The following is a 23275-nucleotide window of genomic DNA, read 5'->3' on the forward strand; positions in this document are numbered from 1 at the left end:
ATTGCGAGACAATCGATTGTCATTAGCGATATTATTTTCGATATTATTCATATTATTTGTATAGTAACGTATGATCATCATTGAGAGTTCACTTTTTCACTATGACCGTTTTCAATTAGATTTCTTCAGATAGTGAATTCAAAATTAAAATTTACATACAAATGCAGCAAAATGTTTATAAACAATGTGTACGAGTGTATTGCACTAAATGGCACGTAAGTTGGCAAAAGATTTATCATATATTGTTTTACTGTTACATCATAGAAAGCGAATTGAAACTTATAAATTGAAAGCAAGTGCAACAAATTATAAACAAACTATACATATAAGCGCATTGCGCTAAAATGGGGGCGTTTCTTGGCAACGGAATTATCATATTGCGTATTACTTATAAATATATGAAGAGCTTGGTTCCAAAATTGAGTTTTTTTGTCCTAAGATAATGAGTTCCTACATGGGGACAAAATGCACTACCCAGTATATCACATTTTAGAATTTCACCAGGAAGTTTAAAAAAATTAGGTACAATTTAATGTTTCATTCCAAAACGAGCTAAATCCATATCGGTTTCATTCCAAAAGGAGCTAAATACACTTCTGAATAAATCAACTTGTTCATTTCTCCTCTTTCCCTTTAGCCATGTACTTTCATGTTGTTATTTATGTAAAGGTGTTGCCCTGGACCAATAATATATGATAAGAAAAAAAATCTACCAATTATTTTTGATTATTTTTAGATTGTGTGGATTTAGCTACTTTTGGGATTAAAGGAATTTAGCTCCTTATGAAATGAAACTGTGATATGTTGTGTACTTTCTTTTCAAAAGGTTTTTTTAGTGGTGATTTCACTATTATTATTTAAAAGGAAAGGTTTGCTACTAAATTTGAATACATTTCAGTGACGTTATTGAGAAAATTTGTTAGTATTTCTTTTAGATTTTCAATTGTAAACTCAAATCATATGTATGTGTGTGTTTTATATATACCGGTATATAACCCTAAATGGTACATTAACTGGACGTCATAAAAACTGGAATATTAACCCTAAACCTAACCCCTTAAACTAATGACTAATGAAAAAACCTTTTGTTTCTTGGGAGGTCTCTAAGTTTCCTCTGCCTGCAAACGTACGTAAAGGGCAGTACTTCTCTTTTTCAATCGTTTACAGGACACAAAAACGTCCTGCTAATGACCATGTCAACTAAATGACTCATTTTTTTCGCTACATATGTCCGTCTAATGACGCTGTAAGCTAAATATAAATATATTTAAATATTAGGAAATAAGGTGTATAACTTTAATAACTTGCGTGGAAATAAATTCAAAGCCAACATTATTCTTCATTTCCTTTTGCATTATATCTCTAGATATAGATGAATGTGCATCGTCACCATGTAATGAAAATGGAACCTGGACTTGTTATAACCTGGAGAACGCCTATGATTGTCTCTGTCATGTAGGATGGCGCGGCATGAATTGTGAACTTGGTAACTTATGTCAAGATTGAGTTACAGTTATATAAAATGTTCTTAAAGGTACATGTCCCATTTGCAGGGCCAAAAAATGAAAAGGTTAAATTTCAACGGTATTTGAAAGATAATACTTATTTACTAATCGACTTAAGAGCTATAGAGCAAGTAAGTAAAAGTCTGATTTTCAGACCATTGTACCGAATGGTCGCACGTTTTATGCTACGCAATATTCAATCAATTTAATTTTGGCCATCACAAGAAGTGGGTTTATATTGATGTAGACAAATGCTCATGTACCCTTTACAGCTCATTTTATTACCAAAGAAGAAAAAAAAACAGTCAGTCACTCAAAGTGAAGTCTAGCAAGTAAACGGGTTTCCTTGCATAATTTGAATACTAGGACACTGCTATCGTTTAAATGTCACAAATAGGACATTCATGATATATTCATATTTCCTGCAAAGTTCTACAGAATTTGATGTTGGCTGCAAAAAGGACATAGTATCTTTAAAGGGCTGGATTCACAGTTAACAGCGCCCTCAACGTCAATGTTTAAGCTGGCGGGTTGACATCGTTCAACCAGTGCGTCGCAAAAAAGACGCTAGCCTGATATTGAAATTATCAAAGTGGTCCAAACTGGGCAAGTCCTTTATATGGGATTAATTTTTTCGAAATCAGTACACATTTTTATATATTTTTTTGTTCGTTTTACATCAGTTTTCTGACTGAAAATTTGGTTGGAATTTGGACATAAATCAATGTAAAATGTTATTTTTTGCAAACATAACCCTAAATGACAATGTTGTTGTTTCTAGCATCAGGGCACATGTTTACATAGAATAGGCCCATCAAATCTCTGTTGCTAATAATAATGATAGGAAAAAATTACCCCTGATCAAGATTGACGATAGATGATAATTTTGGCCAAAAAGTAGCCAAAACTCTGCCCCCCCCCTTTTTGGATACGCCATTTAAGTCACACATTGCTATAGGCAAACAAAGAAAAGGGAAGATCAAGGAGAACGGGGGGGGGGGGGGGGGGGGGGGGTTAGACCCCCTTTACTATTTCTTGTTAGATTTGATAGAAATTGGACCCTCCCCCGTGTTCGAAATTCATAAAACCGCTCTTCGTATAATATGCTTCCCTTTTGTTCTTTTTGTTGATCTTGTCATTACTGTTGTTATGATAATTTCCCGTTGTTGATATTGTTGATGTTGCTGTTATTGTTGCTGCTGTTGTACTGTTGATGCTGCTGCTGTCGTGTTTTGCTACTACCGTTTCTCTGGTGATTTATGTTGTTGTTAAATGTAATGCTTCCTGGGTGTAACCCACAAATATGTTTAAATAATTGAAATTGTTGTTGTTGTTGTTGTTGCTGTTATTGTTGATGCTGTTTCTCTGGTTAGTTCTGTTGTTGTTGCTGCTGTTGCTATTATTTTCTAATCATCAATTAATCGTTTTTACAGATGTAGACGAGTGTCAAGAAGGATCTCCATGCAACCAATCTTGCACCAACTCACCGGGTAGCTTTGTGTGTTCCTGTAACCCAGGATATTATCTTGACGTAGATGGAGTTTCGTGCCCTGGTAAGATCTTAGCATCATGTTTGTTAGTTGTACAGCAATTTGGTCCTGTGTTTCTTTGGCCCAGTGAACATGGTGTAACATAGTTAACCAGTATATTGTGTCTTCCAATTACTTTCTATCTCTTCGTTTTTCTTAATCCTAATTCTCTCTTCTTAATCTATGTTATGTTTTTCTTTAGTTTTCTTTGTTTTGCCTTAGTTTCCTTCTTTCTCTTCCACTTTCTCTCTCTCTCTCTCTCGTCTGATGTATCATGATTTTACGATCCTGAAAGTTTTTGTGCCAAGACATATGTTTATCATTCTTATACAACCAAATTGTAAATTGCAGTGTCACTACATGGTATCAGCAACATCATGTTGTAGTTCAGTAATTATATTTACTAAATTCAATTGCTTTTCGGCTTAAGCAATAACCTTAAACAAGGTAACCCACCCATTTGTTGTTTTGGGGACAAAATTTAAAGGTAACGTCCAAGAGGGATTGGGGATGTGCCCAGTCGTTGGCTATCTCGGCGTTGTTTCACAAAACTGCTACAAACGTGTGTTTATTTTGTTACGCGTGTTCTAAAGAAATATCAGCCTGCAGATGACAGTTTTCTGAAATGATGCTCTTGTAGAAATCAGTGCAAATAAATGAAAGTCCTCAAAACAAGTTCTCCAATTCAAGTTTGATATTGTTATCATACATGATGTTGGTATCATTAAAGGGCTTCATTATTCCCCTTTACAAAGGTGTCACATTTTAATCAAATGGAGAATTCACTGTTGACAATAACACTGCATTTGGCAACGTTTTTTTTTTTTTTTTTTTTACTTAATCCTATACATAATGGTTATAAACTGGCTTTTCAATGAAAGCAATGTCAATATAAATAGCAGCAAGAGAGATATCAACGCTCAATCTTGGATTGCATAACTTGATTTTTGAACAGTTTATATGTCCTTTATTGAATTACTTCACAGATGTTGATGAATGTTCTTCAAACCAATGCCTAAACGATGCAGAGTGTAATAACCTCCTGAACGCCTTCTCTTGTGATTGCCCTCCAGGATGGGAGGGCTTCACCTGTGAAATCGGTATTGTTTGTTTGTTTTGATCATGTGTGTGTTTGTGTTTTAATTTATTCTGTAATTCTGTAATTAGGAACATGCAATGAAGAATACATAAATAAGAGTAATTTGATGTACACATACGCCCGATATTTATACAAACACATATACAACTTTTTGTTCTTATATCTACTCGATACCAAGAGATATCACTCTTTAGTTTGTGAGTCAAATAGTCTGCCAGTGTTTTATTCTGCATCACAATTTATACATACACACTCAGTCAGGATATAAACAAGTAACATAATATCACTTACCGTATAGGGCATATTGAATCTGGCTGTGAAATGTGGTTAATCCATTGGAGTAGATACTGGATGGAAAATAAAGAAATAAATAAAGTAAAACAATTAATAAATACCTCAAGTAATTTAGTTGAAATCCCATTTCTCAAATAGATATTGACGAATGTTATTCCGGCCCGTGTTTAAATGAAGGAACATGCGTCGATCGACTGAACTCGTTCACCTGTAATTGCACTGAGGGATGGTTTGGCACATATTGTCAGAGCGGTAAGTTTTGCAGACTTGAACAACAGTTTGGCGTAAGCCACGTCTAGAACAATAATTTCATTATCCCCTTGCCGACGAAGTCGGACAGGATATACACTGTCGCTCATAAAGGTGGATTTTTTTTTTTTTTACCCCAATTTATGGAATTATTTTAAAAATAATTAAAAAATAATAGATCTAGATAATAGTATACATTCTCAGATTTTATTGAATACTAATTTGCCAATGTGTGTTTTGCGTGACTGCTGAAGCATGTGTGTGCTACAATGCTTATCAACTAGGGACCTACGCTCTTAATTCATAAATGACAGTAATGAGGATTAATGCCCAACAAAAGGGCACTAATATAGCACATCGACACGGTTTTGATCCTGGGGCCTCACAGTTACGAGGCCATTGCTTTGTCACTGAACCATGACTGTACGCAGCAGGGAGGGGCTAGGGTAGGGGGCAGTTTCCATGAATATAAAAGAACACAGAAAATGCATTAAATTTTCAATAATTTATTGCATTTTACCCCGGTTCCCAACATAAACAAATCTTCTGTGTGCTTCAGCAGTCACGCAAAACACACATTGGCAAATTATTATTCAATAAAATCTGAGAATGTATATTATCTAGATCTATTATTTTAAAAATAATTCCGTAAATTGGGGTAAAAAAAAAAAATTCCACCTTTATGAGCGACAGTGTAGTAACGCTGCCGTCCGTCCTTCCGTGCTTCCGTCCGTTTGTAACAAATTTGGTTTCCGATCGATAACTTCAGTAATGTTTAATGGATTTTAATGAAGTTTGATATGAAGGCACATGGTATCAAAACACAGCCTAAGTTCAATTTCGGAGTATGTAGGTCAAAGGTTATAGCTCATTAAATATGCAAATCTGGTTTCCATTTGAAAACTCAAGTAATGTTTGACGAATTTGAATGAAATTTGATATGAAGGTTCATGGTATCAAAACACAGCCTAAGTTTGATTTCGGAGTATGTAGGTCAAAGGTCATAGCTCATTAAATATGCGAATCTGGTTTCCGATCCATAACTTTAGTATTGTTTGACAGATTTTAATGAAATTTGATATGAAGGCACATGGTATCAAAACACAGCCTAGGTTCAATTTCCTAGTATGTAGGTCAAAGGTCATAGCTCATTAAATATGCGAATCTGGTTTCCGATCCATAACTTTAGTATTGTTTGACAGATTTTAATGAAATTTGATATGAAGGTTCATGGTATCAAAACACAACCTAAGGTAACCTATTGCAAACTGGAATTGGAATCAGAATATGGATATTTGGGAGTCATTTGTACAAGTGTTATCTCAGAAGTGACTTATTATGTCCAAGGGACTTGGTAATCAAGGATTATTGCTCTGTCAAACGGCAATAGCGCATTCACTTGGCTTCGAACCAAGGACCTTCTTGTTTAGAGTCAATTAGAGATCACTGCTCTACCACTGAACCAATGTGTTTTTCTCAATAGGCTACTGTGCGTTGAATCCTTGTCTCAATGGAGGTACATGCATACCAGCTGAACGACAGTGTGCTTGCTCGTCGCTCTACGCGGGAACAACATGCAACATTGACCAAACACAAGATGGTATGAGCTTCATGTGTTCTAAACTAAATAATGCTTGTTTGCCAAATACAAATGATATCAGATTTCAATGATCTCTTTTCTGTAATTGAAATATCTGCAGGATATGTTGGGGGCAATTGTGGGTCCATTTGTATCAACTACAGTCAAACTGGACCAACAACTGGACCCTTCAAAGGCCAGCGGACCTGATGAACTTCCACCCAAGCTCCTAAAGTTGGTAGCTCACGAGATTGCTTCTCCACTGTCCTTCCTGTTTCAACAAAGCTACAACAGTGGCATCGTTCCAGCCCAATGGAAACAAGCACTGGTTACCCCTATTCACAAGTCGGGAGAAAAGTGTGACCCCTCCAACTACAGACCGATCTCACTTACCTGCGTTTGCTGCAAAGTCATGGAACACATCATCCTGAGCCATGTGTCGAAGCATGTTGCAGTGAATAATATCCTCACTGATGCACAGCATGGCTTCCGACGAGGGTTGTCAACAACCACTCAATTGACAACAGCCGTCCACGACTGGTCCTCCATCCTACAGCAGCGTAGCCAAGCTGATATAATCTTCTTGGACTTCAAGAAGGCATTTGATCGAGTACCACACCTTCTCCTGTCAACCAAACTTCAGTACTATGGAATAAGTGGTGACTCACTCCAGTGGATAATGTCTCTCCTCACTGATAGACAGCAGGCAGTCGTAGTTGATGGATCCAAATCAACATGGAGGGATGTAACATCTGGAGTCCCCCAGGGATCCGTCATCGGCCCTACCCTCTTCCTGTTGTATATCAACGATATCCAAGACAACATCCAGTCCACAATGCGTCTCTTCGCAGATGACAGCACCCTCTATCGTGAGATTCGATGCCCTGAGGACCATCAAATCCTAAAGGACGATCTCCAACAGCTGTCCAGGTGGTCCTCAAACTGGATGATGGACTTCAACGTGAAAAAGTGCGCTATCCTCACCATCACACGGAAGCGTACTCCCAGCATCCGAGAATACCACCTGTCAAATGGACTGATTCCGAGAGTGAAAGAGTACAAGTACCTTGGAGTAACGGTTGCTGCTGATCTCCGTTGGAACAAGCACTGCCAAACCATCCGGCATAAAGCAAGCCGTACTCTAGGTCTTCTTCGCAGGACTCTCTCACCCTGTACCAGGGATGTAAAGTCCAGGGCCTACACAGCCTTAGTGCGCCCCCAATTGGAGTATGCCTCGGAGGCTTGGAACCCACACAGCGTCACGGTCACAAAAATGCTAGAGCAAGTACAAAGAACAGCGGCTCGCTTTGTGTACCGTGACTACAGATACACCACATCACCATCAGCTCTTGTGGCAGCTCTAGGGTGGGACACGCTTCACACACGTCGAATCCTCGACCAATGCACCCTTCTCTACAAGATCCATCACCGACTTGTCTCCATACCTGCACCAACTATTGTTATCCCCGCTACATACTTCGGAAGACATGACCACAACCTGAAGTATGTAATTCCTGTTGCAACTATCGACTCCTTCAAGTTCTCATACTACCCAAGAGCAATAAGGATCTGGAACCATTTGCCAGGCTCTGCAGTCAATGCAACAGGAATAACCAACTTCAAGGAGGCTGCTCTACCCTCCATCAGAACGATGCAGCCCCCCGTTGGTTCTCACATCATATAAGCTTACTAGCTTGGTTTTTACTTGCACTGGACTTAGCATATTTTACTGTAAATTGACAAGTGCTTTGTCCACACACCATTCCAGCAATTCATGACACTCCTTGTAGTCACTTGCCTCACCTACCATCCCAGTATAGCTTCCTGAGTGAGCTGCCAAAGGGATTACCCAACCAAGTACCAAGTAAACCCGCTTTTAATAGTGACCACCTGTCTACAAGAACACATTTTTTCCCCCTTGAAAACGGTTTCTCATTGAAACATGTACTAAATGAACCTGTCTACACACACCACATGTCTACAAAGACCACTCTTTTTGTTTCCCTCGGGCGGTCACTATAGACAGGTTTGACTGTATATCAGAAAAGGTTTTTAAGTCAAAACCACCACTTACATAGAATAATTGTTGTTATGACTATGTGTCATGCCTCAGCCATGGATCAAATTTGTCTCTGGTTTTAGCACTCTAAAAATCAATATTTAAGGAGGTGAGAAATGGCAACATTTTCTATTAGTTACATCTCATTATTCTTGTTCCAATATCTAATGTTAAAATTTGTTTCCTTTGAGTATGAGAGCAAAACAAATGGTTTATTCATTATTTTGAAAGTGTCATAATTTTACAATGATAAAAATGCATACAAAAGGTAATCAGCATTCACAAAATAACAAATAGTTATCAATTAGTTTGTTATAAACTTTTATGCGATTGATTCAATATTCTACTAGACAATTTTTGGAAAAATATAATAATCTTAAAGCAATAATCTATATGTCATTTTTTAGATCTGTAATAGGAATTGGAATTGTGTTTGAGCTTACACACGTGATTGCAAGCAACATACTTATCACAAATTTGTTGAGATAATGCTTAAAAATTTAGATTATTAATTTGAGAACATGTGAATGTGGTTACAGCTAAATAGCGCCCCAAAAAACATTTGAATTAATTTCTAGTAAGAACAACACAGTCCTTATGATTTGTGTTCATTGGAACAAATCACTTAAAGATACTATGTCCCTTTTGCAGCCAACATCAAATTCTGTAGAACTTTGCAGGAATTATCAATATATCATGTATGTCCTATCTGTGAAATTTAAACGTTAGCAGTGTCCTAATATTCAAATTATGCAAGGAAACCTGTTTACTTGCTAGACTTCACTGTGAGACACCATTGAGTGACTGACGGGCTTTTTTCTTCTTAGGTAATAACATCCATAAAATGAGCTGTAAAGGGTACATGAGCATTTGTCTACATTAATAACCCACTTATTGTAATGGCCAATATTAAACTGCTTGAATCTTTGTGCAGCATAAAACGTACGACCATTCGGTACAATGGTCTGAAAATCAGACTATTACTTGTTGGCTCTTTAGGTCTTAAGTCGGTTCGACAACTAATGGCTCTATAGCTCCTAAGTCGATTCAACAACTAATAGTCATTATTTTCCCACTGAAAGACATTGTCAAGCCTCCCCCTTTTTTAGGGAAAGTTTAAATTAATATTATCTTTCAAATGCCGTTGGAATTTAACCTTTTCGTTTTTTTGGCCTGCAATTCGGACAAAGTACCTTAAGTCATTGTTAGATTTGTATAAAGAAAAATGTCATGATTAATGGTAATGAAATTTCTTTCTTCATCCGTACTAGGTGTGTCGACCGTTACCACTCACCCTAGAAATAAAACTGTAGGTATATCAGAGATGGTAGTATTGAACTGTGAATTCCAAAATGTTCAGCACTTTGACTGGTGGAGAGATGGGAGAAAGGTGCCTGACACCCGTGATATATCCAACTATGTCATCGATGAGATGAGCCCCCCTGATCAGGCGTACTATAGCTGTGTTGGTATCCCAGAAAACGGACCTCATATTGAAAGCAAGCAAGCACTGCTAAGAATCAGAGGTTATTATTTCATTTATTTCATTTTTTTTGGGGGGGGGGGGGAAGAGGGTATTGTTTGATACAAAAACAGTTACATCCAAAATTTTACTTTAAGACAACGACCCGAGACAATTACATCTTTATCTTCGAATTCACCAAATACTATCGCCCTAATAATAAAAGATGATTACCTGGGACTATCTATTGGGAATATGTCATTGTAGTCCAGGGTATTGCGTATCCAACCCAGAGGATACTTGATGTACCTACAAAGTAGTATTATACAAACAATGCACGGCCCAGCGTGCTTTAGTGTAAATGTATTGCAAGCGAGGTTTCTTTAGATTGGTGCCGCTTCTCTGCACGAGCCGAGTTCACAGTGTGCACCATCTGAAGATACAGAGCGTGCACTGCATTTACATTATGCACAACAGGGTTAAGTGCGTTATTTGTTTCATAAAATAGCGACATAGGCATGACAATCAAAACAACAAAAGTCTAGATTAACGTAAGAGTCTAGGCCTACGAGAGTTATGTAATAGTTCTAGAAAAATAAAAAGATAGTTAGACCTTGCTACTTATCCAAAAGTCCATGGGATTCCACATTTTGCAAGCTGGAATTCCTTCATTAAATCCATCCTATTATACTAGGCCTATTAAGTCGAAGGCAAAAATAAACAAAAATAAATTTAAATTTGAGTTTGAACGCATTTATTACAGTGGAGTTTGATGCAAAAATTTACAAATGTCAACGTTGCATCCATGTAAATGTTTGTGGATGCTTTGCTGTTGATTCCGATAATGGCTTTAGTTGAGGCTGCGAAGATGGACCAGGAACATCGCTGTATAAAGGCTTAATGCCACAGTTTCTTGAACTATATAGTGCCATACCTGCCAACATTTTAAAATAGGAATTATGACTTTTTAGCTCGGTATGCCTTCGAAAATAAGAAATCGCAGCAGCGGCAGTGTAACTGGCAATATGCCGTAAATCTGTACCAAAAGTGAATAAAAATTGGCTGCCGATCATGCAGCCATTCAATGCACACAATATGTGAACTATCAAATCGCGGCACATGATAAAACAAGCTTAAGTTGGCTTAAGCAACACCAAAAACAAAAACACAAATCAAAACAACCCCCCCCCCCCCCTAAAAAAGAAAAGAAAATCAGGTCCTAGAAATCCTGAAAATCAGAATAATCCATATTATTTGTGAGGGTTGGCATGTATGTAGTGCTGGTCTCTGTGAATGTCACAGACCTGGGACCTGTTTCACAAAGCCTTCTCTCAATGACAAAAATCAGTGACGAATCTGCTGATAACCAATCAGAAGCAGGGATTTCAGTAGCTTATAACAAAAACTGCCATTTGTCACTGATGACAAGTTTTGTGAAATGCCCCCCTGGCCTCGCGTTCAGAACTGGAGCAACTCGCAATTTCAGCTACAACTCCGCAAACATTTCCATGGATGCAACTCTTTAAAATTTATGCAAGATATGTTTCTCCCGCCATACGCTGGAATGGAGCGTACAAAGTTACTTTTCGTTGGGCATTTTTTTGCACTCCTGTACGAACTGCAAAAAAACGTTGCGTGTCATGTGACGTGTTTCGAACAATCAATTGTGCTTAAAATACTAGAGCAATTTTGTAATGTTATGCAAGGAATAAATTCCTACCAGATACCCATTGACTACACTTTGGTGAAGAGTGGCAAATGTAGATTAACGGACATAAGTGCCGCAGAGGGACTAGAACCGCGCACCAAGTGATCCACAGTCCGGCGACGTATCCACTGGACATTACCACGTCTATATAACCTCATTTACATATCAAACAACACATTTCTACAGAAAGTAAGCAACGTTGGATCACAGCAATATTCCATCTGCATGTTGCAACACTACTTTTTTTTGGGGGGGGGGGGGAGATATTGAATGTAGCCTAATAGGAATGTAAATTTATTTCACACAATATGATTCAGGTGAACTTGGTGCAACAACTTTTGTGAAACATCAGATTACATTAACAGTATGTACATGTTTGTTTTTCTTTAATACAGATATATCTATTTTTCATCTGAAGTTCAGGATTGTAAGAAATTTCACGTCATTTTACGCTGATCAAGAATCTTCAGATTACAAGACCCTTGTGCTTGCTATTAAAGTAAAGGTAAAAGGATTGTAATTTTTAAGTCGTTTGCAATATCTTTGATTTAGAATGATATACATTCTCTTTCACGGTTCCCAGTTTTTCTGAGCTAGGGTAAATCCTTGGTTATTTTTGCAGTAACAAAAAAGTCAGAAAACAATAATCTTTACCTGTTTCTTTCATTGGTTTATTGTTTCATTCATTCAATTGTCTAATATGAATTTGATGTGGAAATTTGCGTAGCTTACTGAGATATGAATCTCATGCATTTTATAAATGGAATTACCAAATAATCAGTGATACATCTTGTTGTTTTCTAACTTTTGAATTCTGATATCACTGCAATTAATAACCATTGTATAATGATATCATGTGTATTTTATAACCATTAGGCAAAAAAAATGAAACAAATAACATTTATAAAAAATATCGCTAGTAATATTCATTTGTCTCGCAATGTGGTAAATAAGGGATCTAAAAGATCACGACTTTTCGTGCGCTGCTGCAACACTTCGTCAGGTGATAAAAATTAATGTAAGCAAGCATGTTTTATACTCTACAGGATGACCGGCGCAGCAGTCAATAATTTGATTGATAAATGGAACAATAACGCACAAGGCTCATTGGCCGACGCAGACAGTGCTCGACCAATCAACAGAAGTTGATTCGGCTGGTTCGGCTCGCCTGCTGGGCGGAAGCAGTAACGAGCAGTAACGAGCTGCGCCAGTCCTCCCGTAGAGTATAAAACACACATGCTTACATAAAATTTACCATCTTATGTAAAAATACTCGACTAGATTAAACATCCACGATAATGTGGGCATCATTTTATATCTAGTTCGAGGCGGTGTTTGAGGCGCTTGTCACAGAGAGTGACACCAACGGCACTATTTACGTTCACGTGAATCAACTTCTACCAGATGATGGTGTGTTGATTGATATGAGAGCCTACATAGCCAACAGTAGCATGACTACACAAGATGAAATGGACCTGCTGTGGAGTGGATTATTTCACGTGGAGGAAGTTTCTAATGGTTACGTTGACTCTTCCCTCCTTCTGGTACTCAGTACAGGTGAATCTTGCTCAATTGAAATCATATTAACCTACAGGAGTTCAGTATTTTTCATATTTCTTAATTTTGTGTATTAATCAGCTTTTGGCAAGAATGAATCTTGTTTTCCACTCCTTCTTAATAGTTTAAAGAATTCTTTTTCTTAGTTCAACTTATATGAAAAACAATTGCAAAATTTAACCAAAAAAATGCCAATTTTTACATAAAAATAGTGACTTTATATCTCAAACTGGTTACCAATTTATCAACTATAATGATTAGTTACAATCGATTCACTATTATTGTAGCACTGCACAATGTACTGCATTGGAAGTGGACTAAAATTGGTGCAACTGGTGTCCTGCTATGGGTTGATGCCAAGTAAATACTAAATGATCTAACTGCAATCCGATATAAGAAACACATGCTATCGCTTTTGATATGAATATTGGAATGTGTTCTTAGTGATCGCCACTCTGAATAATCATATGAATTAAAGAAAAATAGGAATTTGGGGGAAAGCCCAGTTTGCAGCAATGTCGGACCAGGGGACCCGTTTCTCAAAGCCTTTTTTTAATGACAATTGACAAAAATTAGTGACAAATCTGCTGATAACCTATCAGAAGCAAGGATTTCACTAGCTTGTGAAAAAACTGTCATTTGTCACTGATGATATGTTTTGTTAAATGGGGCCCAGGAGTTTTCTGTGATCTGAAGCCGAACATGCTTTTCAGTCGACTACAAAGCAAAAAGACACTAAAATGTCAGTGATAAGTATTTATTATTGAAAATACAGGTCAGAAAGATGATGTATGTTTAACTCTCCATATCTAAGGTAATTGCGTTTTCTTAAAAAAAATCTGATGGCCGTAGGATCGTCTGGTGTGCAACGAACTTAACACTATTGCACAGACTTTCAAAAAGGAAACCAAGAGCAATATTAATACCGTATTGCATCACTTCTTAAAATGTTCAAGAACTGCAATGACAGATTATGAAATTTAAATTCTCTCTCTCTCTCTTAGTTCTATGTCCAAACACCTCTTGGCCATCTTCGTATGGTATTGTCCAGTTTTCGTCAGGAGACCTTCATTCGTGGAGTAAATCGAGTGGAGAATGTCCATGGTTCACCGTCAATGGTACAATGATACAAATATTTCTGATATTCTAATTATAGGAATATTTTTTTTCTTTAAACTTAAGATAGTTGAGCTTACATGAGAAAGCAAACCCATGAATGTCAAGATTATTACCAACTGGAAAGTTCTTTGATAAAACAAGAACATCATAATACAACAGCAGTAGTATATAGTAATACTAATAATGATAGCATTAGTATTAATAATAGTGATAAGAAGATGAAGAGGAAGATAAAGAAGAAGAAAATAATCACAATATTTTTTACCCAAGAAACCGCATCAGTATTATGCTGTTCTTCATGGGGGCCCTACATTCATTATTATCCCAGCAACTGCCAGGCACCCATTTACACCTGGGTGGTGGAGGGTTGTAATTGTGGATTTATATCTTGCAAAAGGACATTAGTGTCAGACTTGGATTCGAACCCTCAACCCTGAAATTGAGAGTCAAAAGAATGAACCACTATACCCCCAACATCTACACACAGTATACCGTGGTAATATAAGACCTATAATGTATTTATTCGGAACTTGTTTTTTGTCTAAAGATGGAGAGCCAATAGCACGAGCCGTCTGCTCCGGTGATTATATCTCTCCTTGTGCATGGGTACCTTCAGATAACTGCGGTGGCAATAAAACGGCTGATCAACTCTTAATCTACTTACGAGAGGTAAACTTGATCTTCTTCTAGTCTGTTATAGAGTTCCTGGTATTGTGCAAAGTAAATACATGATCAGCTGGCCCTGTGCATCTAAGGTGCACATAAATCTTACTGCGGAATGTTCTTAACCCTTAAATGCTTGAAAATCATATTTATCCACACAATAAATAAACTTAAGATTGAAAGTTAAATAAAAGATAAATTGGACTAATCGATTCTAGAAGAAAAAACATCTAGCTTTAATCTCTTACTTTTTGGTATTAATATCATTATTTGGAAATTAATAGTGATAATAGTAGTATTGCATGTGTTAATCATTATTATTAGGTGATCTGCAGCATGGCAGAGTACCTATTGATTTTGTCGTAATCTTATCTTTTTTCTTTTCTTCTTTCTTTAGGGATTTTTTTTCTTCATATCTCATGAATGACACGGTTAATGACAATGAATTTTTCTTGACATTTACCAAATGCAAGATTTTTTAACCGAACAGAAAATTTTATTATTACTGATGCATGACGTCATCTAGGCGCCATTTTGATAATTTTCTAGTATTGACCATATTTCATTCATACATTGTCATTTCTGAATGTTATTTGATATGCATAAACATGTACATGTACTTGACGTCATGGATTTACTTTTGGTCACACCCATGTCCCTATGCACGTCATGGGGGATGCGCGCGTCAAAATATAAAATTGGTCCAATCGCTTATTTGACCAATTTAATACACGTTTAAGATCTTTTTGAACAATTCAAAAATTTGTGCGCATGTTTTCGATTGTGCCGTTCGTACTGAATGTTCTAGTTCAATTTTTATTTCACTTGAACTGTGTTGCTGATAGCAATTTCAAATCATCACTTTTAGCTATGATTGACCTAGATTTAGCTCATAGACATTTGTTAAACCTCAAAATTGATGCATACGCACAAATGCAAAAATTGTCAAAAGATGAGTTTATTGTTTCTATATTCTCTCTCTCTCTCTCTCGATCTGTTGATCTCACTACCATATAACTTTCTTCCTCTTCTCTTTGCTTTTGCCTACATATAAACATATCTGATACATTTACTTGGTTTTATAGTAAATCTAAACATGCAGTCTAGCCTTTTGGTCTCATGGTCATCAGATTTGGTGAATGCCTCTTGTTTGTTACTAATCAAGATCTCCATCGATGGATTATCTCTTTTACAATTCTCCTCCCCATTCTTTTGGTGCTCTGTACGATCCGACATATTTGTATGATTAATAAAAATAGACATGTTATTTGTTGTTTGTTCGCCTCCATTCTCTGTTTGAATTAGTTTGTGCTGTATTATAGTGTTAATTCATATTTAAATTTCCTTCACATAAAATATAGGCTGATTTTTAAAAGTTATATCAAATTAAACTTGATTAAAGAAAATATCTTAATTACTCTAGAATAAAAGTTGGTAACCCGTCATTTAAAACTTTGTGTTTTGTTGATAGAATCCGACGACTGCTGAAAGAAACACCCAGGACATCCTGTCAGTGTTGACTGTGATCTCCCAAGACCCGAATATTACTTCTGCCGTTGTCAATGCTGCATTTGACATCCTTCACCAGAGAGGGTCGATTCCTCAACCAATGCAAGAGGTGATTTTATTGACTTTTGATTGAACAATAAGCATTCATTGATTTGATGAAAGATCACCCAATTGAAAAAAAAATGCATTTCATTATATGTATCTCTCTCTTGGGATGCCATAAAATAGCATATTGTTGTAATAATAATAATAATGATAATATATTTATATACAGTTAAGCGCTTAAAGATATTTTGTCCCTTTTGCAGCAACATCAAATTATGTAGAACATTGCAGGAATTATGAATATATGTCATGAATTTCCTATGTGTGAAATTTAAACATTAGCAGTGTCCTAGTTTTCATATTATGCAATGAAACCCTTTTACCTTCTAGATTTCACTGTCAGACATTAGTGAGTAACTGACTGACATCTTTTTTTCTTTGGTAATAACATAGAATTAGCTGTAACAGGTACATGAGCATTTTTCTACATCAATAACCTACTTGTATTGGCCAAAATTAAACTGATTGAATGTTTGTGCAGCACAAAACGTACAACCATTCGGTAAAAGGGTCTGTAAATCTATCTAGACTATATTACTCAGGTGATTGCAATCACTTAAGTGTTGTTATTCATTTTCCCACCGAAAGCCATTTTCAAGCCCTTTAGTTTTGAGGGAAGTTCTAAATTAGTATTGTCTTTCAAATGCCGTTGGAATTTAACCTTTTCATTTTTTGGGGCCTACAAATGGGACATAGGCCTATATACCTTTCATACATCCACAATGTTTATAAGTCCACTGACCTTGTGTATCATTACCTGACATTTCTAGTGCACTTTTAGGTCCTAAAACTGATGTATGACCAGAGTCATGAAATACAATACAGGTAGCGTCCTATTTCCATATCCAATATTAAAACAGCTCAATAAATTATTTCTTTTTTGTAGGAGAAGTTTTTATTTTTCTCCTCTTCGTGTTTAGCGATCGCTGGGCACTTTTACGATTGCCCGGTTTTGGCAATGTCGGCATTTGAGATCGTTGGCACATCTTGAAGCGTGGTGTCCGGATTCCAACCATCTGGAACAGGTTGCCATGGTGTCTGCAGTGGGATGGCCATTGCGGTATACTTGCGCTTAAAATGATTTTCCTTGGGATGGCTTGTTCAGGGGGTCAATACATAACACCCTATCCCGTTGAGACACAAATTAAGTTAGTTGGTCGTTTATACAAAGTACCAGCCTGAGAACTGGTCCCATGACTTTGTGTTTCATTGCCTGAAGCTCGAGGCGGATCAGATCATCATCCACGGAAAGGGGTCGGGATCATTCACCAGGGTTGATGCTTTCAATTCCAGTCCATCACTACTTCATTGAATTCTATCTTCCTGTGACGGCCACGGCAGATTTTGGCATTTTTTTCCCTCCGTATTCAAGTTCTGTAAGGTCTCGCCAAGTGTTCTCACGGTTTCCGTTAAGGGGCGTTGGAAGGAAAGGGAATGCTGTCCAAGAGGCTTCAAGGTACACTGCGGTACGGCCTGCGGTCTGCCACGGATACGAGTACGTTCCCTACTGGCCCGTTAAGTCCTGATGGGGTCCCTCACGTTTCTCACGTTCTGATCAAGTTCTGACACGTTTTTCACCTTCTGCTTAGGCTTTCTTAGGATGAAACGTGTATGCCGGGCAGCTTTGAAGCACATTTGTGCACACGGTATAAAAAATAGCTTCCCAAGAAATAGCAATCATTGTATCCTGACACCTGCCCATTGTGTCAGGCCGTAGTAGAATGCAACGCGCCTTAGCGTGCCGGGTCGGTAAACCGTCCCACTACGGACCGCCTCCAAGTTTTGTTACGGCCCATTACGTACTGTCACGTTTCGTTGTGTTCACCCCGTTTTACTACCGCCTACTAGGTTTCTCATTCGCTCCGTGACTGGCGTGGCAAATTTTTTGACAGTTTAAAAATCTGACCCGGCATCCACGGCAATAGCGGCCTGTCACGTTAGCCCATTCCGTCCCCCGCGTTGTCTCACGTCCATCCCGTTTTGTCGATGGTGGCCTGAAACGTGATTGTTGTGGCCCCTGGGAACATAGTGTAAACGTAGCAGAAGCAAATATCAAACACAATTTATTTTTACATCCAATAACAAAGTCAAAATGAAGAATATCTTTTGAACAATGGTGTTGGTGATATTATTACTATCATTATTATTTTCATTGTTGTTGTTATTAATATGATTAATGTAAGGGCTATTTTCATGAATATTATCATTAATATCATTATTATGATTATTATTATCCTCATCATTATTATTATTATCATTAGGGCCTATGATCACCATCATTATTGTCGTTGTTTTTTTTGTTTTTTGTTTATACTAGAATGTTGCATTTGTCGTCGACATCTTAAGCATCCTGGCCACGTTAGAAAAAGGCTTGATCATGGAGGCTCAGATGATGAATGGTGCTGTAAGCAGAGCCACCGAGGCCTTGGAGGAAATCCTTCTAGCCGTCAATTTGCCTTCCAGCCAGACCTTGCAGTACGTGGCATCAAACCTCGTGATACAGGTATGATGATAAACAAACAAATCTGGATTTGAATACACTACCGATGTGTGACTTCATACTGGCTCAATTGTCAAGGTTGCTGGTTCTAAACAGTTGTGTGCTAAACAGGGGTGCCCTGCCCCAGGCCATAGAATGATTTCGCAGCGAACCTCATGTGCAGGCTCTGTTGTTTAGAACCAGTAACCCAGAGGACAAGGGAATATGACTTGAAGTTAGTAATATGGTACTCTGTATTGTGCTTCATATAGAATTAGTTCGGGGATCGAATTTACGATTCTTGCATCTCCTATCAAGTTCTTAGACCACAACACCTCTATAGGTACCGGTTTGCTCAAACACTTCGCCACCATGTGGAAGTGTCGTGGTTTGGTGGTTTATCCACTACTCTCAGTCCAAGGGTTGAGGGTTCGACTCCCATGTCATATAACACAGATCTCAGTGAACATGCGGAAGTCCTTTGTTGTGCGCAGTCCCATCCATTTCCGCTGGGTTTTTTGGGCAGCGTGTTACTGCGCCATATCTGACCAGGCCTTTAATACATTCTTTAGGTACTCAACTCTGAGTCTGATGGTGTCCGTGATGGGATTGCCTTCTCCATCATCGGCGATGACAGCCAATCTTTTGATGAAAGTGACATCCAGCTATCCACCAACAATCGCGGCAACGGTAATGTAGGTGGTACTGTCCAAGCAGCTATCGTCATTGGACCAGATAGCATTGATGAAGGCACCATGGGGAATATAGCATTTACTGTTTACCGAGACGATGCATTGTTTGTAATGGACGGTGGCCAAGACAATCAAGTGGGAAGCAATGATGGGCGTCGTAATATCACGATCAATACTAATGTCATCGGAGCGAGCCTCGGTACGAGTGAAACCAAAACTCTGAATGCTCCGGTCACCATAACACTGGCACACAAACAGGTAAGATACAGTCTTTTCATAAGCTAGTTTGTAGATACGACCTGCTCAAAGGGCAGACTTCAAGTCATTTGTCCAAAATTATAAAACCCACCGAGGCGGATATTGAATTTGTATTCATCAATGTTTTGTAATTTTTAATTTTGTATGCACAATACATTTCATGATGCATAATTGAAAGTATTTTTTCAAGAGGGCTAAACAATGCCCCTCCGTGACTTTGGCAGTGATTATTTAAAAAAAACAAAAATTGGGGACATCACCATGAATAAAAAATGTTTTGATTAATTGATTTTTATTCATATTCCAGGCAAGATTAACAAAGTATAATGAATTTTGCATACATAATATTTCTTTAATGTTCAAGTAAAAAAAAAATCCTGAATCATATTTATTAACGACATGAAAGAATGTTCTGTAAATATTGAATACAGATATGAAAAGAGAACTCACTTAAAACCTGTCTTAATTTGTAGAGTCAAAGGAACTACAAGTCTTTTTCTCCCAAAACAATTTTATATACTTCCAGCAAAATGCAACAAGTCCACAGTGTGTGTATTGGGAATATTCCACTAATGCTTGGGAAAGCGATGGCTGTGATATGACAAACACTTCTGAGACACATACTGAATGCCAGTGCAATCATCTTACCAACTTTGCAGTCCTTATGGTAAGAACATAAAATAATAATTATGATGTTTTTATTTGTTTTAATACTTCTCGAAAAACATTTTTGTCAGAGTCTGCAGATAAATCCTTAAGACATTTAAAAACAACTATATACATCTATCTCCAATTTGGCTTATTCTATTTCCACATTTTGTTGCCTTCTGTTTCTCACCAGGACGTAAGTGGCAGCCCCAGACGATCAGAGAGAGTTGAACAAGTGTTTAGGATCCTCAGCTACATAGGATGTTCTTTCTCTATTGTAGGCCTCCTGGTGACCCTGGCTGTGTACATCACTGATAGGTAAGACTTCAAGAAAAAAATACAACATCAGCAGACTTTTACTCTTTAAAGGTAATACAAAGTCTCGGTGTGGGGTCCTGAGTTTAGTTCAAATGAACATATTGGAAGCATTATTATGCGATTTTACAATATTCAATGATCGTTGTCGCAGTGGAAATTGAGTCTAAAGTGTTGGTATTGTGAGTATTAAACTCTTTATGTTGTAAAGTTCCCTCTCAAGACTGATATTACTTTAGCTTTAAAACAATGATTTTGTTTTACTACAATCAACCGATTTGCTATTCCTGTTTGGAAATTGTATATAAGAACTGCATATTCTGAGATTTTCATGGTCGCTGCTACAATCGAATAACTCTTTTTTTTTGGTAAGATATATTACAAACTTCGCTATTCTGCTTCTCTAATTTTTCTACTTTCATACTAATGAACTTTATACATAGTTGTATTGCCTTTAAACTTCCACGTTCCTACCCTTCTTATATCAACACAAGCTCTCAACCCTTAGAGAGACTACAATGGTCTCCCTTCTTAAGTCAGTCTAGCGTTTAACCAAGCTTTTGTTTATCATGGAAGTAATCTCACTCTCTTTACAATCACTTAAACCCTTACCAATTTTTATTTAATTGAATACACAAGATGTATTATGCTTTCTTAGTTGTCATTGCATCTTGTGTAATGTTTTTGGTATTCCCTCTTAATGTTTATTTGAACATTTGTAAAGTTAAAAGCTATATAAATATCTAAACTAGCCTTTTACAGATGACAGATGCTTATTACAGGAGTAGTGTCTACAAACAGTGATGCTTCTGTTGTCAACTTTCACTAGCAATTACAATGTGCTTAGTAGGTCAACATAATCAACTCACCTACTCCGCTCTGAAGATTTTAAAATTCCTTCATACTAAGTATGTGTTTCTCTTTGCCCCAGGAAACTTCGTCACTTGCAGCACATCCGGATCTTAATGTGTCTCTGCATCACGCTCCTCTTCCTGTACGTCTTCTTCATCATCATGACAGCACTCGACCGATATCCGGAGAACCTGAGGTCGATCCAGGTCTGTGTGGGGTCATCGCCGCTGTCCTCCACTTCACCACGCTCTCATCGATGTCATGGATGGGCGTTGAAGGGATAAACATGTTCCTAATGGTTGTCCGTGTCATGGACTCGTATATCCCACTCTTCATGATGAAAGCCTCCATCATTGCATGGGGTAAATTGCTGTTATAACTTCTTTGACCAAAACTTTTGTGGCCTGTTGTCATTCAACTATGTTTTAGGGCCTCGCACCATACAAGTGCTTCTTTAGCATGCTCCTCTGTTTCAGTATTTGTATATCTATTTTGTTTATCATACAATTTTATATACCTCACTTAAGAAATCCAGCCATCTGATTGGTCGAATTGCATTCATAAACTTCAACTGTTCCTGTAAAATTCTCGGTAACCATGCATAAAACATTTCAATATTTTTAATAACCATGGTTATTAAAAAAAGTTGGTCAGCCTCCATGGTTACCCCATAGGTTTACATGTTAAAAAATGGTTTGAGCGATGGAGGATGCCGTATGTGTGCGAAGGATTGGTCGGTAATTTCAATACAATTGAATCTCGATCGATCTTACCGACAATTTTATCTTGCATTGTTGACATGAAGACGAAAATAAACTTCCAAAAACAAAAAAACAACATCTGCCGATAGATCTTGATCTAAGTTCGTGCCAATATGCATTGCAAAAGTAAAAGAAGAGTCCGTATATGGAGCTTTTGCGAAGCATTCATCACACGCGAAGCCGGTTTCAATCCATTTTAATGTATATATTGGAGAAAACTGCCAAGCATGTTAACGGCGGGCCATAGCCGAGTGGTCTAAGCGTTGGTTTTCGGTACACCTCTTGTTGTACGCAAGAGTTCGAATCCCGTCTTCGACAAAATTAATAAATATTTTTAATTTTTCATTTTTTAGTCTATTTTTTTTCGGCATATAAAAGTATTAATGACTGCTTTAATATTCGAGAAATAGTTGTTTTCATACGCTCTCGGGAAGGTTACAATTGGGCTATTCCCCTCGGCAAGCCTCGGGGAATAGCACAATTCTAACCTTCCCTTGAGCGTAATAAAACAACTATTCTCTCAAAGCAGTCATTAATACTATACTATTACATTTTGTTTTCAACTATTGAATTTATATGTACTTTGTATAAGCTTATCATGTTCATATTGAAAAGGAAATTAATCAATAATTTTTTTAATATTTTTTTATATTTGTGTGAATCAATCAATAAATTGATCAGTCACACCTTGCTAAACTTTGATTAAAGTAGGCCTATACATTTTTTGATCAATTTGCATTTCTTCTCTTACTGGAACATAATTTGTCCTTTTTTTTCTCTTTTTTTTTCATGCCTCTTCTTATTTTTTCATTAGAGAGTATTACGTTACTGAA

At 37.3% G+C, this 23275-nt stretch overlaps 1 protein-coding gene across 1 annotated transcript in view; it reads left to right on the forward strand.

Moving 5' to 3' along the window:
- LOC100889793 overlaps positions 1–21965 on the forward strand; it is a 47719-nt gene extending 25754 nt beyond the window's left edge. The window contains exons 14-29 of the mRNA XM_030994384.1: positions 1367–1486; positions 2939–3058; positions 4021–4134; positions 4566–4679; positions 6160–6276; positions 9586–9840; positions 11880–11989; positions 12807–13041; positions 14046–14159; positions 14708–14829; positions 16295–16441; positions 18755–18940; positions 19489–19866; positions 20393–20533; positions 20708–20832; positions 21761–21965. Coding sequence (XP_030850244.1) covers positions 1367–1486; positions 2939–3058; positions 4021–4134; positions 4566–4679; positions 6160–6276; positions 9586–9840; positions 11880–11989; positions 12807–13041; positions 14046–14159; positions 14708–14829; positions 16295–16441; positions 18755–18940; positions 19489–19866; positions 20393–20533; positions 20708–20832; positions 21761–21965 — 2603 coding nt within the window. The remainder of the gene's footprint in view (positions 1–1366; positions 1487–2938; positions 3059–4020; positions 4135–4565; positions 4680–6159; positions 6277–9585; positions 9841–11879; positions 11990–12806; positions 13042–14045; positions 14160–14707; positions 14830–16294; positions 16442–18754; positions 18941–19488; positions 19867–20392; positions 20534–20707; positions 20833–21760) is intronic.
- The last annotated feature ends 1310 nt before the right edge of the window (positions 21966–23275 follow it).

This window comes from Strongylocentrotus purpuratus, unplaced genomic scaffold (assembly GCF_000002235.5).
Source record: "Strongylocentrotus purpuratus isolate Spur 01 unplaced genomic scaffold, Spur_5.0 spur5_scaffold_21, whole genome shotgun sequence".
NCBI classification, from domain to species: Eukaryota; Metazoa; Echinodermata; class Echinoidea; order Camarodonta; family Strongylocentrotidae; genus Strongylocentrotus; species Strongylocentrotus purpuratus.